Genomic DNA, 18,621 nt, shown 5'->3' with positions numbered 1-18,621 from the left:
GGGTCAACTGGATATCTATATACAAATGAAGTCGGATCTATATATCATCTCTGTCTAGATCTATATCTAAATATCTATTCATAAATTAACTCAAAATGATTCAAAGACCTAAATGTAAATACTAAAACTATAAAACTTTTAGAAGAAAATATAGATATAACTTCATGACCTTGGATTAGGCCACAATTTCTTAGATATGACACCAAAAGCATAAGTAACCAAAAATAAGTAAATAAGACTTCAACAAAATTAAAAACTTCTGTGCTTCAAAGGACCCTGTTAAGAAATTGAACAAGCCACAGAATGGGAAAAAATATTTGCAAATCAAGTATTGATAAGGGTCTGGTATTTAGTACTCAACAATAAAAAGATAACCTAATTTTAAAAATAGGTGCTATAGACTGAATGTGTGCCCCCAAAATTCGTATGTTGAAACCTAATCCCCAATATGATGACAGTAAGAGATAGGGTCTTTGGGAGGTGATTAGGACATGAGGGTAGGGACCTCATTAATGGAATTAGGACCCTTATATAAATTTGTCCCTAGCACCACACATTTGTGAACCAGGAAGCAGACTCTGACCAGATACCAAATCTGTTGGCACCTTAATTTTGAACTTCACAGCTGCCAGAACAATAAGAAATACATCTCTGTTACTTATAAGCCACCCAGTCTTTGGTATTTTTGTTATAGCAACCCAAACAGATTAAGAAAATAGGCAAAGGATTTAAACAGACATTTCTTCAAAGATATAGAAATGACCAGTAAGTATATGAAAAGATTCTCAACATCACTAGCCATTAGGGAAATAACAAATCAAAATCATAATGAGATATTTCATACTCACTAGATAGCTATCACTTAAAAAAGTAGAAAAAGGGGCACCTGGGTGGCTCAGTTGGTTGAGCATCCAACTTGCCTCAGGTCATGATCTTGCAGTTCATGGGTTTGAGCCCCACATTGGGCTCTATGCTGTCAGCTTGGAGTCTGGAGCCTGCTTCAGATTCTGTGTCTCCTTCTCTCTCTCCCCCTCCCCCACTCACACTCTATCTCTCTCAGAAATAAATAAGAATTAAAAAATTAAAACAATTAAAAGAACAGAAAATACCAAACACTAGCAGGGATGTGGAGAAATGAGAATACCCTTGCTGGTCAGACTATAAAATGAGGCAGCTGCCATGGAAAATAATTTGATAAAAGTTAAACATAGAGTTACTACATGACCTAACAATTCCCCTCCTGGGTATATACCTGTGAGAACTGAAAAGATATTTTCACACAAAAATTTGTATATGAATGTTCATGCCAACATTATTTAAAATAGGCAAAAAGTAGACACACTCATCAACTGATAGATAAATGTGGTACGTCCATACAATGGAATACTATTCCACCATAAAAAGTAACAAAATATCAATACATGCTGGGACATGGATGACACTTGAAAACATTATGCTAAGTGAAAGAAGCCGGACATAAAAGACCACATACTGTATGGTTGCATTTATATGAAATGTCCAGAATAGGCTAATTCACAAAGACAACGTGGTTTGCCAGGTGCTCAGTGGAGGAGGGATAGGGAGTGATTGCTAATAGGTATGGGGTTTCTTTCTGGGATAAAAATGTTCTGGAATTAGAAAGTGATGGTGGTTTTACAACTTTGTAAATACAGTAGGGGCACCTGGGTGACTCTGTTGAGTGTCCAACTCTTGGTTTTGGCTCAGGTAATGTGTGACTGAGCCTCACGCTGGGCTCTAGACTGATAGCATGGAACTTGCTTGGGATTCTCTCTTCCTCTCTCTGTGCCTCTCCCCCACTCATGCGTGCTCTCTCAAACATTAAAACAAAACAACTTTGTGAATACACTAAAATCCATTGAACTGTGAATTTATTGTATGTGGATTATATTTTAATTTTAAAAACCTTATTGTTCTACCAACAATAGGCCTTCCCTAAAATTATTTCTAAAAGGTATTCTTCAGGAAGAAGAAAAATGGCCTTAAAACAAGGTCTGAGGTGATAAACAGTTAAATAAATCTAAACAAACATTGTATAAAATAATAAATGCTTATTTTGAGCAGCAAAAATACTAAAATAGTTTAAGGGCTGAAGATACAACTAACTTTGACTTTGTTACAATCACCATATATAATAAAAATTCAAGAGAAAGCACCAAAAGAATAACAAAAGTGTAAAACTTACAAATTCGTATAAGGGAAAGAAATAGAATAAGAAAAATATTACTCAATCCAAAAGCTAACAATAAGAGAAAAAGTGATTTAGAAAGAAACCATCAAGTAAGATGGTAAAATCATATCTAAACATAACTATAATCACCATATGTATTTAATAAACTCACCAGTTATATACAGATTTTTAGATTTACTAAAACAAACTAAAATCCAGCTATAATGCTGCTTACAAGAAACACATCTTTTAAAGGATACAGAGGGGTGCCTGGGTGGCTCAGTCAGTTCAGCTCAGGTCATGATCTTGCAGCTCTTGAGTTCGAGCCTGGTGTCTGACTCTGTGCTGACAGCTCAGAGCCTGGAGCCTACTTCAGATTCTGTGTCTCCCTCTCTGTCTGCCCCTCCCCGCTTGCACCTGTCTGTCTCTCTCAAAAATAAATAAGCATTAAAAAATAAAAATAAATAAAAGGATACAGAAGGTTAAAAGTAAAAGATATGAACAACTACTAATCCAAAGAAAGTTGGGAGCTATATTATTAGACAAAACAGGCTTTAAGACAAAAACCATGATAGGAACAAAGAACGTAACTACATAATGATAAAAATTCAACTTGCAAGAAAGCACGAAGATTCAATACTTAATATGCATCCATTAAAAGAGCTTCAAAATATATAAAGCTGAAATTTAATCACAAGGACAAATTACATGCACCATCTAGTGGAAGATTTCAACACATGCCTTATTTACTGAACTGAACAATTAACAAGTTTGAGTTAATGGTTCTATGTAGAGCCCGGCACCCAATGATTAGAGAATACACTTTGTTTTCTCCCAGCTGCACAAAGAAACTACCAAAACTGACCAAGTACTAGGTCACAAAAAAAGATTCTACAGATTTCAAAAAACAGGTACCACACAGATCTTATTCAATGTATTTAAAATCCCCTGATGTTTGGAAATGAAAAACCCTAAGCTCCCAGTAAACCCACTATCTGCTCACTATCCCGCTGAAGTATTTACCTTTTGGGGTGTCTCCACAACTCATCAGGATTCCTTTTCTTGAATTTCTGCCACCTCCCCCAGCAACCATCACTGTATAATAGGACTGCCCTTTAATGCCCCCACCCCCCACTATGGCCACGTTGATTGGACCAGAGATGGAGTGCTGATTCAAACTGGGCCAATCAGTTGCTCTCTTCAAGGAATCTGGGCTTAGAGCAGAGCTCTTCTTTGACTTGAGGAGATGACCACCTCTCCTATGAACCCTGGGGAGCAGAGAAACCTGATCTGCAAAGAGAAACTAAGGGATCCTGCAGGGTAGAGACCACACTATGACAGGGGAAGGCTGAGAAATAGACTGGCCAGAGGGACCTGGAAAGCTAAGACAGCTAGAAACAAAGAAAATCTGAGACAAAAAGCATGTACAACAAGACTGAGTTAGAGATTGAGAGAGAGCAAAAACCACTGAGAGAGAATAAAAGAGAATCAAAGCCAGAGAGAGTGATGACCTGGATTCTGATGGCTTTGCAGTGCCTGATTCCATCCTTCCTGATGTCTGCTAACATGGCACCCCCTGTTACTTGTAACAAAAGCCTTCAGCGTGCAGTCCCACCTCTGCTCCTCAGCTCTAGCTGTCCCTTTGCCTGAAACTCCCACCTTCCCTGTTCCTCCTCCAAATTGGCTTAAGTCCTCTCAATCTTTCCAAACCGTTCTTGTCCTGACATCTTGGTGATATTTTCCTCTATCACCTCAGCTGCTAAAGCTGTCTAAACTCTAGAGAGCACTCTGCCTGGAAAATGTCCATGCTTGGAAACAAAAGCAGCCTATGTGATTATGCCCTTTATCCCTGCCATCTGGTATGCATCCTTATACAGTTCATTCTTGGTAACTGGCTGATCAGCCTGTGTACAGCAGGCTGAGACTGAAACCCCAGGGCTTTTCTAAAACGAATGTTCTGTCCACCCAGTGTGTAGAGTCTCCACAGGGGAAGGAAACACCCGATGAATCATCAGCAGTTTGATGAAGCAGAGGCATCCAAGAAACTGTTCTCTTAGTCTCACTGAAAATCATGGAAAAGACTTTAGAGATGATTTAGTTTCTAATCTAGATCAACTCCTTCATTAAAAAATTCCTTCCTTCCTTCCTTCCTTCCTTCCTTCCTTCCTTCCTTCCTTCCTTCCTTCCTTCCTTCCTTCCTTCCTTCATTTTTGAGATATAGTTGACATATAACATCATATTTTAAGTATACAACCAACTCTTTCATTTATAGATGAGGCAAATCTTGGGGAAACCAAAGTCACACTGCTAGCAGGGAGCACATCTGTCTTTAGAAGCAAGATGCTTAGAAATTAGGTAACATGAGTTCAACTTGATAGTGTTTCCTTGTCTGAAAGAGAGTTATCTGCCATCCCTTCTCAGCCTCTACCCCTGTTTTTGCATAAGCTGTTTCTGCTTGTGCCATTGAGCCTGACAGCCATATCTTCAGCAAACCAGCTCCTAGCTATCATTCAAATTAGATGTCACCTCCTCCAAGAAACCTCCTCTGACCACCAAGTCTGACCACAAGACCTCCAAGTCTGGTGCCACCATGTGTAGCATATTTTATATACACATGAAAGCCTCTCTGCTTGCACACATGGTTTGGCATACAGTAGGCACTCAATAAATATTTGGTGAGCGAAGAAAAACATCAGGTACCACTTACCACCTGTTGAAGTCCATTTATTCAGCACCTCAGTGGAAAACAGAAAAGGAAGGGCATGGGGTGAGAGCCCAATCAGCTCACTTTTCCTAGCACCTCCTCTTTGTGAGTTTGAAGGGAACTGGGTTGTCAGGTTGAAGCACCATGCACTCACTCCTGAAGCAGGGAGGCATCTGTTCTGCAGTTAGCTAAAGAGTGACCCCTCAGCAAGGACAGTCAAGCTTCCCAAATAGTCAATTATGGCTGCTCCCTGGGAAGTGTAGTCTGGAAGCAGGTCAAGGAATAATCACAAGGCCACTAGGCCCCAGCCCTGCATTCACTCACTTTCTTGGAGTTCATGAGAATGGGGTCCTCAGCCAGAGAAATTTCTAATTGATTATGAAGCAAACCCTTAGGAGCTGGGCAGATACTCTTCCAAGAGTATAAACGTCCAGTCCAGGCCAGATGTGGCTGAGAGGAGCTGCAACTTCAGGAAATCAAAGAAAGATTTTTATCTTGATTATAAATGATGCCCTCTCTTCCCCCAGGCTCCAGGGCCTCTTTTCTGTCCTCTGGACAGATTCTGGAGGGGTTGGGAGAGGGGCAGTCTACATCTTACCCAATCCCATGTTCCACCACCCTGACTCTAGATGCCTCCAAGATTACTCTGGTGCCACCCACTGGCCTCTGGTTTACTATTTTAAACCAAATACTTTTTCCAATAACAAAGCCCTGTCCATTTGGACTGGTTGTTTTACTCAAGGGACAGAGACTGTTACACACAACAGAGATGTGGTATCTGGAAAAGGTGGGCGTCTTTAGAAGAGCTTGGAATTAAAAAAAGAAAAAAAAGCCCATCATCTCTAAGTGAGATCAGCCAGCACAGCTGGAGAAGGCAGCAGGCTATGGGGGGTTGCTGAAGGAGCACTCAGCCAGCTTGCCAGACCCTGGGCCAAGCCATTGTATAAGCTCCCCAGTATTGGAAAGAAAGAAAGAAAAAAAAAATGGGACATGTTTTTAGCTTTGCTCAGGAGCCCAGAACATACTCACAACTCCAGGAATCTTTGTTCTTCTCTGCAAGTGGAAAATATGATCCATGAGAACAAACTTGACCGCTGGAGCGTATGCCTAGTTACTCAACCCTGTAACAGGAGGTGGGGGTGGGGAGTGAGCTGTGCCTCATGTCACCTTGTGACCATTTTCCAGAGTCTCCTCTGTCCCTCTGAGCAGCTGGCTCACTTTAATAGTTAAGAGACAGGACAGGGGCCTGAAAAACAAGTACAAAATGTGCATTTATTGACAGTTGCTCTGGGGTACACTGGGCTTCTAGCAAGAACAAAAGTAGATGTAAAGGGAAATGCAGAGTTCCAAATTCAAGTAAAAATATTGTAGTTTATTCCTTTATTTCACCACCATTTATATGCATGAACTGTGATGGAGGCATTGCTTACATCCTATAGACCAAGGCCAAGAAATATGCCTTATATTGGTTAGTTGATCTTTAACATCAGATTATCATTATTGTAGAAGTGAGCAAAACCCCGCAAAAAGAAAAGGAAGTACATTTTCATTGATGGCCACAGACTTTACCACTGGTCATTTTCTTGTGTTTCTTTTACAGAACGGGACAAAAGGACTTTATTTTACCATTTTTGGGGCTCTGTGCAAATCAGTATCATGGAATAAAGACAGTAAATAAAGGCATGAAGAAACCAAAACAAGCAAACTGCACTAGAACAGATGTGCTTAAATTAACCAAGTGACAGTTTATGCATCAGTCTCACAATGGCTGTTGCATGGGGTGGGGGAAGAGAAGTACCACAAGACTTAGTTGCTCAAAGGCTACTGAGAAACCCCAAGAAACCTCAGAGAGGTGGCCCCTTCACGCCAGCTCTGGCTACCCCTACTTGCCCGCTGCTGTCTCCTTGAGGGCACTCTTCCTCTGACAGTGTTTGCGGCAGGGGTGCGGACGGGGGTGCTTTGGAGGTACTGGAAGGCACTCTGGCGGCCCACCTGCCTCTCTGCACAGTTAAAAGTGAGGGCCACTCCCACATTGCTCTTCATGACTCTGGAGGAGCCATCGGATGTGCCATCAAAGCACCGGCCAAGTGCAATCTCCTTGGCAGTGCGAGGGTCCTGATCAGTGACGGTATAGATGCCATAGTTGTGGCCCAGTGGATCTAGGGGTGCCAGCATGGTGTATTCACTGGTGTCATTGTTGACTGCTAGTGGTAGGTGGTTGACCAGGTACTCATGAAGCATGGAGTTTACGCTGGCTCGATGGCAACTGCCCTGAGGGATGACCTTCACCAGTGTACGGTCCACACGGTCCTGGTCATAGAGCATGCCACTGCACTTGAACTCTAAACAGGCAGATGAGACATTGGGTTGGTCCCTGTCCCGTGTGCTCTTCACATCCCGGATTCCGTACAACTTTCCCACTGTCTGCCGGTGAGTGCCCCCCATGTTGCGGGAGCGCACATTCACTTCCACTGGCCCCACAATCTTCACCTTGATGTAGCAGGCCCTGAACTCCATTGGCTTGGGCCACCATGCCAGGTAGTCTTCAGTCCAGCTCATAGGGTCATCCTCGTTGAAGGGGACAGTGTTGTAGTCATACCGATCCCCCTCAATCTGATAGAACCGGAAGTGGGGTGCACTGGGTGGTGCCTCCTCACATGCCCGGAGGTTCTCAAAAGCATAGATGGGCCCATTGCTCTCCTCAGCTGAGTTGGGCCTTGGCTTGGCCATGCTGATCTGAAAAGCTGTCTTCTTAACCCGTGGGTCCTCATGGTCTGTCCGACGGTACTTGAGCTTATTGAGATAGGGCTGAGGGACACCAATAGCATTGGGGTTGAATTTAGGAGAAGATTGCACTGCTTCCAGTTCTTCCCCAGCCAGGCTTGCCAAGACATAGGCGGAATAGGCATCAGGGGACTGGTCATCACAGAAGGCAGGCACACAGGCCCCGTTGGGGCCTGTGATGACACTGTCAAAGCGGCCCCAGGCCCTGGGGTTGGATGAGAAGCCAGCCCTGGGCTCCAGGTTGATCACAGAGACCACAACCCCCTGGATCTGCTCACTGGGCAAGAACCGCTCACTCCGGTAGGCCCTAACCTTGATAAAGCACCTCCTGCTTTCTGGGACATCCAGATTAAAGAGTCTCCTTTCACGGATCTCCATGTTTCCCACCAGGAAGGTTCTCTCTTCCCTTTTGCTCCGCTTTTGGCTTTCAAATTTGAAGTCACCTTCCTCCTCCCACAACCCTGTATCTGGATTGAGCGACCAGAGTTTCATTGTGGGCACGTGCTCTGGCATCTTGATCTGGGTTGAGTCAAGGTGGACCTTCACCTTGCCAACGTTAAGTGACTCTGAGGTGGCCTCATCTGTGAAGTCCACAGAGAACATACCATATGTCCGAAGGGGGAAGGTGTCTCCTTCATCATTGATGAAGTTCAGATCACTCTGGGCAGTTGTGGCTGTGGAAATATTCCGGGGATCCAGGAAGGTCACACTGGCCTTTACTTTCCCTGTGTAGGGCTCCCCGTTCTGCCTGTAGAAACTCTTGGATGGGATCTCCAACTCTCCCACAGGGTCTTCACCAGCCACCTCCCCTAGGGGGATAATGTTGGTGTCCATGGCCTCCAAGATGATGGGCTCTTTCTTCCGAAGCACCTTGATCTCATGGAATACCGTACTCCCCTTCTTGTTGAAGGGCAGCACTTTAGTGGTGTTGACAAATTTCTGGAACCTGTCCACAAATGTGAGCACCAGCCTCTCAGTGTCCTGGGGGACATGGAGGGTAAAAGTGCCCTTGTAGCCAGTCATGCTCACACGGTTGCTCCCCATGTACACATGGCCAAAGCGCATGGGTTCCCCATTGTCAGCAGCACTGACACGGCCACGCACGATACTCCGAGTCTCTGTACACCGCTGGCAGCTGCACTCCGTGGCCACCTTGGTGGGCAGCGTGTACCCACTGCACTGGATCTCCCTCTCCTGTGTTTTGGAGATGCCACAGCAGTTCTCCACAGCATCCCGGCACCTGATCCCATTATCCTGCTGCCCTGCACAGGTCTTGATAGGACAATGGCCCACGTCATAATAGAAGGAGTTTGTGGCATTCTGGAAGCAATCATGGGGCAGCCGGATAAGGTAGCTCTCAGGAGTGGGGTTGCAAGGAGTCTCATAAGGGGCTGTGGAGGGAAATGGTATGAATATTAAAAGTAAGTTCACGTCCTACACAAAGGGTATCCTTACCTCACCTCTCTGCAGTGCCTTATGGTTTTCAAACCATATGGTTTGGCTTGCATATCCATGCTCCCGATTCTCCTGAATTTTTCTGAGGGAGATGGAATAGCTATTATTTTTTTCAATGTTTATTTTTGAGAGAGAGAGAAAGACAGAGCGTGAGCAGGGGAGGGGCAGAGAGGGAGACATGGAATCCAAAGCAGGCTCCAGGCTCTGAGCTGTCAGCACAGAGCCTGATGAGGGGCTAAAATTCAGGGACCACGAGATCATGACCTGAGCTGAAGTTGGACGCTTAACAGACTGAGCAACCCAACCACCCTGGAATCGCTATTATAATCCCATTTCATACATGGGGAAACAGAGCTGGTTGCTGAGACCATCAGAGTCATGGTTCTCAATAAGGGGTCTTGAAAATTTGTGAGATTGTTTTGAGTTACGACTAAAATTGGGAGTGCTACTGGCATTTAGTCAGGGGTGGGGAGCACTGTTGCTCTGTGTCCTGTAATGCTTGGCACTGTTCTGCATTAAGAATTTTTCTGGCACCTGGGTGGCTCAGTTGGTTAAGCCTCTGACTTCAGCTCAAGTCATGATCTCCCGGTTCATGAGTTCGAGCCCTGTGTTGTACTCTGTGCTGACAGCTCAGAGCCTGGAACTGCTTCAGATTTCTGTGTCTACCTCTCTCTCTGCCCCTCCCCCGCTCGTTCTCACTCTCTTTCTCTTTTTCTCTCAAAAATAAATAAAAACATTAAAAAAAAAAAGAATTTTTCTGCATCCTGCATGATGTTCACATATCCCAGCAGACACTCATGTAGGTAGAAAGCCTGTTTAAAATGATCAGAGCCTACAATTTTGTATGTGGCTTTAACTATGTGTTGAATTTTTAAAAACTGTAACTACCATATAAATCAAGCTAAGATTATACCTTGTTTAGCTTGGAACAATACCAAGAACTTTTCCTTGGTTCAGAAAAGCCATGTACCTGCAGCGACATTAGCCAAGGAATGTGAAGCACCAAAATGATACCTCTGGATCCGTCAGGATTTGTAGCTGTCATATTCATGGTGACTGGATTGAAGTGCAAGTGTCTGACCACTTGATTAGCCTTCTCATGTCCTTATGCCAAAACATTTACACAATGAAATACATACTTTTTTCTATTAAAGTTATTTTATTTCACCCTTATGTTATAGTTAGGGCCATGTACATATATATTTGGAAATTAGGTATAGTTATTATCAATTTAACTTCAGAATGGTAAAGCAGTGTTAAAGTTAATTGTAATAAGTGGGAGCATTGATATTATGGATCGGGAACCACTGCAGAGGGGGCTCCACACTTCCTCTGCAGAGGTCCAAATGCCCTGTGTCCTGTCTGTCTGAGGTCTGTTGCTCAACCTTCTTGGAGTCTGTGAAATATTGCAGAGTCCTTCCAATAACTTTTTCTTTTCTGCCTTTTGTTTGGTCTTGTTTAGGCTAATTATTAAGATATCTTCCCCCCCACCCTGCTTCCACTTTGCAAGTACAGGTTCTCGATTGGTCTTGGCCTGGAGTCTCTCCCCCTCAGGATCACTTCTTAAAGCTGGCTCTAGTCAGGTCACCCTTTCCTGTAAACCTTAGCTCACGTAAAGCTGCCCCCTCAAGCAGTCACCCATGATCACTCACACTGGAAGATCTCTGTGTCTCATCTCTAGAATCCATGGCCTTTTATCTCCTGTTTCAGGGCATTTTTCTATCTTTACTTATTTGTGTCTTATTTGTATTTCTTCACCCTTCCTGAACTGGCAGTTCTATGAAGGTAGGATTCAGGCCTGTGACATCTTTATGTCCTTGAGGGCAGAGCACTGTGCTCAACGCAGAAAAGCCCAGGCTATTACTGCCCAGATATGCCCACTGGGGTGCTCCCCCGCCCCGTGCCAGACTCGGGGATGCTGACAGGCTTACCTATGACAATCAGCTGGGCAACCTGGGACTTCATAGCCCCAGCATCACTCTGGGCCTTGCAAAAGTACTCGCCAGCCTGGTCTTGCCGCAGGTTCCTCAGCACCAGCTTGCTCTCATGCTTGTAGAGGGATGGGTCCAGCAGCGTGTCATTGTGGTACCTGCAAGGAATGGAGAGGGGAAGCCTGAGGGGACAGTGGGAGGGCATGTATCCCTGGGGAGAGTGCCAGGAGCAAGCAGTCAGGGAGACAGATGATGGATGGGGCTCTGTAGATGACTCAGCTCATCCAAGAGTACTGACTGACCTGGGAGCCAAGAGACTTGATTCTGAGTCCCAGCCTCACTACTAACTGGCTGTGGATGCTTGGACAACTCATCTCATCTCTCAGAGCTTCAACCTCTTGGTCTGTAAAATGGGGATGGTGATCCCTAGCTGACTTCACACAACTGTTGGGAGCATCAGACAAGATAATGGCTGTAAAATATCTGTGAAGGGTATAAGGGACTCAAAGCCACTGGGGACTCTGACCTTGTGTGCTTTGGTCAAGGGAAGCAAGGCTGGGGAACTTTGTTCTGTGTCTCAAGGATATGCAAGTCAGAACCCTGAGTCTAGAGCTGCTCTGTGGGGATCCCAGCTTCAAGAGTAATGACAGGGCTTCCTGGTTGTCCGGGAGGCCTCAACCTTGCTGGCTCCCACTTGCAAATGCCGATGTATGGGCTCTGTGCCAGGGTCTTACTAATAACTCTATTCTATTCATTATTATTACAATTAATAAGACCAGACCCAATGCAAGAAAGATCTGGTTTCCAAGAAAAAACTTGGGTAAGGTAGCTGGCAGAACACTCACCAGAAATACTTGTCTGGACTGGGCTTCCCTGTGGCCTTACAGCACAAGGACACGCTCTGCCCAGCTCTCCGTGCCTTTGTCTCGGGGTTCATCACGATGTATGGAGTCTCTGGGAAAGAAGACAAGAAATGGTGATTTGGTTTTTTTCTTTGTGGCTGACTGTCTAGAGCCTCGCCCCTCAAGTTCTTTGTCATGTGTTAAAATTGTATGACTTTATCCCTACTCCCACCCCCAGCTCCTCTCTAAGGGAACTGGTCCAGAATGGAGTCCACCCCCTTGGCCGAGGACCAGCTTCTGTGGCTTTCAAGCAGCATTTGGGTGGGGCAGTAAAGAATCAAGGGGACCTTGTGTGAACCAAGCTTCCCAAGCACTTCTGTTGGGACAGAGCTGGCTGTTTTGAATAGTGCAATACTCCCATTCTGCTGCCTCCAGCAGAATTTTCTGGCCATCTTTAGATAATGTGGCCAGGGAAGAACTCATACATTTGAGGGAGCAAGCCATGTCAACATCTGTGGGAACAATTCTCCAAGCAGAGTGTATAGCAAGTGCAAAGGCCCTGAGGCAGGGCTGGAGTAGAATAACTCAGTGGGGGTGGAAGGGAGAATAATGGAAGAAAAGCAGAGAAGTAGTGGGGGAGCCAGATGATGTAGAGCCTTGTGGGTCATGGTAAGGATTTGGAATTTTACTCTGTAAGCTGGGAAGCCAGATCTTAGCACTACGATCCCTTTATTTAAAAGTCCAGGGTGCCTGGGTGGCTCAGTCGGTTAAGCATCCGACTTCGGCTCAGGTCATGATCTCACGTTTTGTGAGTTCAAGTCTCGCATCAGGCTCTGTGCTGACAGCTCGGAGCCTGGAGCCTGCTTCAGATTCTGTGTCTCCCTCTCTGCCCCTCCCCCACTCATGCTCTGTCTCTCTCTGTCTCTCAAAAATAAATAAATGTTAAAAAAAAAAAAAAAAAAAGTCCAGTCTTCCCGTCCAGCCCTTCCCTGGAGAACAGTACCTGCCCTCATGAACTCTGCATTGACAGTGGCTGCCTTTAGGCTGGTCTTGGGCATCGTGAGCATGATGGGGGCAAACTTGGCCTTTGTAATCTTCAGAATGCTTTTGCCATCAGGGCACACGCCAGGGACTCGGAAACTCCCACTGCTGTCTGTCTTGGTCAGTGGCTTAGGTGTCTTGGTCAGCAGGTAGACAGTGGCCCCTGATGCTGGGGCACCCCCAGGTAGGGAGACAGTTCCGTGTAGCATGAAGTCCTGGCACATGCAGGCATCGCAGTCGGCATTCACCTGGCCCATGGGGCAGGTCATATCACAGGCTGTAAAAGAAGGGGCCACATCAGGAGGGCTTATATGGACTCTGGCCCTCCTTCAGGCACATATCAGCCTGTGGACTCACATATGCTTCCCCTTCTCCTTAGGTCTTTGTTACCTTTCCGTATCAGCCTGAGTGACTAATTTCTACTCATCCTTCAAGACTTAGCCCAGGACACCTCCTCCAGGAAGCCATCCTTGGTTTTCCTAAGCTATAATTGACCCTGTGCTGTGCTCCCACATTATCCCCTGCATCCCCCTACAGAGTACATTATATAGATACTCATTTAATACTTCAGTGAATGAATGAATCTGTTTCAGTCTGACCCTCTGACCTGTCCTCCTAGACTACTTTAGCCTCAGTGGCATGTCTTTCTAGTACCAGGAGCTAGAGCAGTACCTGTACAGGCCTGGTCCATGCAGAGCCGGCCCTCCTCAGAGGCCTCAGTGCACAATGACACTGTCTCCGCCAGGCAGGTGCGTGTTCGGGTCTGGACTCCAGTGTGACCACAAGCAGCAGAACACTTGCTCCAGGGAGACCATGGGCTCCAGATGCGCTCTGTGTCTCTGCGCAGGGACCCTGCAAAGCAGGATCAGCAGATGGTCTGACTTACCTCCCAAGGGGACTCTGTCAGGAAATCTGACCCTGAGGCTGTTTTTCTCAGAGAGACAGCGTCTCTGCTTATATCATACATGTCATTGATATTTATATTTACTGCAGTGACTTTTCCAACAGGTGGAAGTCAAGAGTCTTGAGGAAATGGTGTCTCTAATTTGCACAAAGGTACCATATAGACTAGGCATGGCTCTGAGAGGGACTTTTTGGCCAAGCACTGGGACTTGAGTATGCAGTCCTAGGATGTACAGGGATAGCACCATTTTCCCTCTCCACCAGTGTGGAAACAGCCATATGTTCCTATGGACGCACTCCCTGTGAAGTCCCTGGAAGCCAGGGCCTGGGACCTCAGTGACTCAGATATCAAGTTCCCTCCTCACTTCTGCTCTGAGGCCTGTGTGCAAGAATGGGGACCTCAGACCTTGTCTAGGAAACCTTGCCCAGCCTGGGCTCCCACTCTGAATGACCATCACTCCCACTTAGGCCTGCAGGGTTAGGCTGTGTGCACTGGCACACAGGAAGGGAAGGTGGCTATCTGAGAAGTGGGCAGCATTGCAGATGGCTCTGTATAATCCTGTGTGGAGAGGGAGGATGTGGAGCATGAACTCTTGGACTCTGCAAACACAGACATGGGTTCAAATCCCAGCTCTCTACCTATTAGCTGTGTAATCGTGAGAAGCTACCTAACCTCTCTGAATCCGGGGTAACTTGCCAAAATGGAGATTCCTCACAGGTCAGTTATCACTAGTAGATAACCAGCCCAGTGTCTGGCACATGGGAGTTATAATAGAAGCTAACACTTAGTGAACGTTCACCTGGGTTAAACCCTCTACATTCATTATCTTATTTAATCCTCATAAAATCCCACATCAAGATTTACTAATAATTACTAATATTACCCCTGTTCTATTGGCGGAAAACCTGAGTCTCAGAGAGCTTCAGAAAATTTGCCTAAGGAACACAGTTCAGAGGGTAGACCCAAGATTCTAACCCATGAAACCCAACTCCAGAGCCTGTGGTCTTCACCACCTTGCCACACACATTCAATAAGTGGGCTGAATGGGAAGTGTCCATTACCACAGAACACTCTAGGGAAGATTATGGCTCTCTTGACCCTAATGCATTATTCTGAGGGAGCTGAAGCCTGTGCGTGTGTGTGATATCCAGAGTTCCCATGGCCACATGCCAATCGTGGCCTCTCCCTGTGCCGAGGCTGCTGGGAGGTTGTGGGTGGGGGACTGTCCAGGCTCACCTGGGGGGCAGAGGAAGCGCACGGTATAATTGGAGCAATTCTGGCCGGGCCTCTGCTCCCTGTTGAGACACCAGAAGCCCTCACGGGGACTGCCATGGACCACCTGGCCAGTGCTGCCTGCAGGCATCCAGTCAGTGGTCCGAGCCTCTAGCCGCAGGGGCCGAGCACACACACGGTCCCCATAGTAGAAGCGAATGGCATCCAGCCGCTCATAGTCACCCTGCCCGCCTGGGTGGTCAATGTTGAACCACGTTGTCCACTCACCAGGACCTGAGAGAGAGAGGCAGGTCAGAGAGGAGCCAGGCCCCAGAGGCCCAGGTGAGCTCCATCCTACTTCCTGCTTAACTCCTGGAAATCACTCATGATATCTCTCATCCACCCCCGATAAGTCTCAGGCCCTATTGTATCTATCTCTCCAGTCTTTTAACCTTCTGCACCTGCCACTCCATTAACACTCTCAGCAGCCTGGCTATACCATGTTAGCAACTCCCTACCTGGTCTCTCTACCTCCAAGTTCCCCCTCCACTCATCCCCACCCCTCCCCAACACTGCAGTCAGAGCTTTCTCCAGGTGGCTTGGATCACACCACTCCCCAGGCTTAAATCCCTTAGCCAGGCATTCGTGGTGCTGGTGAACTGGCCCTCCAGCTCTTATCTCTCCATCCTCATCTCCCACCCCGTCTCCCCTCCAGCCTATGCTCTGGCCCCAGCAAGCTCTATAGCATTCCTGAATATGTCAGGCAGCTTCACATTCTAAGCTATCCTCCTATATACTAGGTGTCTCTGCCTGAACAGAGATGTAGGCCAAACATCTTATAAAAGTGGGTTTCCATGGAAACCATGACATTGTGCCCTGGCTTCAAAGATCTTCCCAGCAAGCTCAGTAAAGACCCCCTCTCTTGACCCTCCCTGCTCCAGCCACAACTCACTTTCCAGTGGGTCACCGGGCTTGGCAAAGAGGCTGGAGATCCTCTTCCCAGGCTGGACTCTTCTTACCGACTGAGTGAGCATCATCTGCCTCCCTGAGGGAAAGAAGAGGCCAGGACTGTTAGTTACAAGGGCCCAGCAGGGTCCTGCTACCAGCCTCTCAAGATGCAGAGAAGCAAGTGATGTGGTGGATGGAGCATGAATGCTGAACATGGGTTCAAATCTCCACCCTGCCACTAACTGGCTATGCAACCTCACAAAAGCTTTAGTCTTCTAGTTGTGTTTCCCATAACACAGGGCTGCATTAACAGCTGCTACATCATAGGGTTCTGATGCATATTCGGGGTGATAATGAATATAAAGAGACCTGGCACGTAGTGTATGCTCAGCAAATGATGGCTGTCTTTTTGCTCTTGTTCTAGAAATGGATCATTGGATGCTGCTAAGCAGCCAGCGGGCCAGGACTCCTATGTTACGATCTGGACCTGTCCTTTTTGGCAGAATGGAGCCTTATTTTCCTCATCTGTAAAATGGAGATATTAGTTCCCATCTCGGAGAGTGATGGTCCAGCTGGCATGAGAATTTCATGAGGTAATACAAGTAAACATCTCTGAACTATACAGAGCTTGAGGGTGTGAGCTCCAGAGGCTCTGCCACTTCCTGCTTGACCTTGAGCCAGATGCTTAACTCATTTGACCCCTGTTCCCTCATCATAAAATGAAGATAATAATAGTTCTTGCCTCAGAGGATTGTGGAGATTAAATAAGCTCATTCATAAAACCCACTTAGGACAATGCTTAGCATAGTGTTTGCCCAATAAGTGTTAGCAACTCCTAAGGATGGGTCGAGGGTCTTCAGGCCATAAGCAACTTCCAGTTCCACCCCATCTGGGGTCTCCAGAAGGGGAAGGAGGAGAACAGAAGGCAGCACCAGCTTTAAAAGGCAATTAACTTCTCATGTGAGGAGCCAAATCAGAATTCTCTATGCTGCTTAATTGGGGTGATAGGAGCACTTCTAATCAAACTAATCTGATTTCCCCTCAGATGGCTGAATGTTAATCATCTTCACAAACAGAAGCCGTCAGGGTGGAAAGAGCAAGGTGGGAGGTAGGTACACACAAGTTTCGGCAAGATGCGGAGACAGCCTTTGTTCCCACACGGGTACTCACAAAGGCTGCAGTGCATGCAGCTTTACAAAGGGGCTTTGAGCATTTTTTGCCTTACTTGAGTATGTGGTTAGAAATCAGGAGAGGAAGGGGAGATGGGAGAGAACACACAGGGCAGTGCTGGGAGCCCTGATGCTTAGATGCACCAGGCAAATTCCCTCTACCTGCCCCTTCAAGAACTCAGTGTCAGGGAGCCTGGGTGGCTTAGTGGGTTAAGCGTCTGACTTTGGCCCAGGTCATGATCTCACAGTTCGTGAGTCTGAGCCCTGCGTTGGCTCTGTGATGACAGCTCAGAGCCTGGAGCCTGCTTTGGATTCTCTCTCTGCCACTCTCCTGCTTGCGCTCTGTCTCTCCCTCTCTCTCTCAAAACTAAATAAACAGTAATAAAATAAATAAATCAAAAAAAGAACTCAGTGTCACCAGAGGGTGGGGTTCTGGTGTCTGTGAAATTTGGCTGCAGGGTCTAAATGAAATTGAGCTTCAGGCCAGAAGAATTTTTATGAAACTAAAACCAGACCAGCTCCCAAACCTGCTTCTGAGGCCCCAGTGATCCCTTATGATTCCCTTTTGCTTTGACTGCCAGGAATCTCAGAGCTAAATTTAGCACTCAGTAGTGATAATCCTTTTATCTTTTTCCCTCCCTTTGAGTGACAGCTAATCCCTCTCCTCATTTAAAAGATTCTGTTCTGTGAGTTTTAATATTGGGAACTATCTCAAATTCTTTGGGGGAAACAAGCAGTGTATAAATTATTAATAAGTCTATAAACCAGCCTGAGGTCTTAAGGCCCTTGCTGAGGCTTATGGCAGATAATCAGTTATGTCCCAGACCAGATATGACTTCACAATGGGAAGTAGAGGCTTGGGAGAGAGCAGATACTTAGCCCGTACCCAACACAGAGGTAACTTCCAGGAGCAGGAAGAAGAACACCCAGGCCTTGGTCCCCACCATCTTTCCCTCAGGCCCTGTGGGGAATATGGGTGAGGAGATGGGTGAGAGTGCTTCAAAGTTAGGTCCTCCTTGGAACGTAGTCCCCTGGGAAGTTTCTCAGATACAGTCACCTGCAAAGAAAAAAAATGCTTATCAAGCTCCACATTTCTGTGTCATCTCTTACGGCTAGAACAGAACTATTTCTTGACCTATCCAGGGTGGAAGGGTAGACAGAATAGTCTTGTGGGAGGTAACACCTGCCCAAGTTGTGAATCTGGGCAGCTTGAGAGGTGCAGAGGCTCAGAATTTGAGTTCAAATATGGCAGACCTGGATTCAGATCCTGGGACCAGGCGCCAGGACCCCATATCAAGATGGGGCATGAGAGAGAGCAGGGGTGAGGAGGTGCCTTGCCAATGACAAGGGCCCCAGGCTTACTCCCAGCAGCCTCTGGGTGACTCATTCATCACTTCCAAGACCTGGGCTTGGGGGCATGTTTTGCTACCCTTTGGTGGGGCT

General features: G+C 46.4%; 1 protein-coding gene and 1 long non-coding RNA gene across 3 annotated transcripts in view; one reads left to right on the top strand and one right to left on the bottom strand.

Moving 5' to 3' along the window:
- LOC131516415 (uncharacterized) overlaps window positions 1-18,071 on the top strand; it is a 28,226-nt gene extending 10,155 nt beyond the window's left edge. Inside the window, exons 2-3 of the long non-coding RNA XR_009264058.1 lie at window positions 16,434-16,602; window positions 17,055-18,071. This is a non-coding gene — a long non-coding RNA (uncharacterized LOC131516415). The remainder of the gene's footprint in view (window positions 1-16,433; window positions 16,603-17,054) is intronic.
- CILP (cartilage intermediate layer protein) lies at window positions 6,244-18,167 on the bottom strand. Of its 2 annotated transcripts, XM_058737358.1 has the most exons (8): window positions 18,065-18,167; window positions 16,014-16,106; window positions 15,086-15,355; window positions 13,618-13,797; window positions 12,908-13,222; window positions 11,908-12,016; window positions 11,063-11,220; window positions 6,244-9,067 (listed from the first exon to the last, which is right to left on the bottom strand). In XM_058737358.1, the coding sequence occupies exons 1-8, from the start codon at window positions 18,123-18,125 to the stop codon at window positions 6,714-6,716; spliced, it is 3,540 nt and encodes a 1,179-aa protein (XP_058593341.1). In that variant the 5' UTR covers window positions 18,126-18,167; the 3' UTR covers window positions 6,244-6,713. The 2 variants fall into 2 exon arrangements, with proteins under 2 accessions (XP_058593341.1, XP_058593342.1); XM_058737359.1 differs by lacking the exon at window positions 15,086-15,355.
- Window positions 18,168-18,621: the final 454 nt, after the last annotated feature.

Source organism: Neofelis nebulosa, chromosome 7, assembly GCF_028018385.1.
Source record: "Neofelis nebulosa isolate mNeoNeb1 chromosome 7, mNeoNeb1.pri, whole genome shotgun sequence".
Taxonomy (NCBI): domain Eukaryota; kingdom Metazoa; phylum Chordata; class Mammalia; order Carnivora; family Felidae; genus Neofelis; species Neofelis nebulosa.
Note: the sequence above shows the minus strand (reverse complement) of the source record. Positions and strands in the feature narration are given on the sequence as shown.

Excerpts from the sequence above, each read along its gene's own strand:
- CILP (XM_058737358.1), bottom strand. The coding sequence starts at position 18,125 with ATGGTGGGGACCAAGGCCTGGGTGTTCTTCTTCCTGCTCCTGGAAGTT. Across the intron at positions 13,798-15,085 it reads GCGCTTCCTCTGCCCCCCAG|GGTCCCTGCGCAGAGACACA; the intron begins GTGAGCCTGGAC and ends CCTGCTTTGCAG. Across the intron at positions 11,221-11,907 it reads AGTCCAGACAAGTATTTCTG|GTACCACAATGACACGCTGC; the intron begins GTGAGTGTTCTG and ends CATTCCTTGCAG.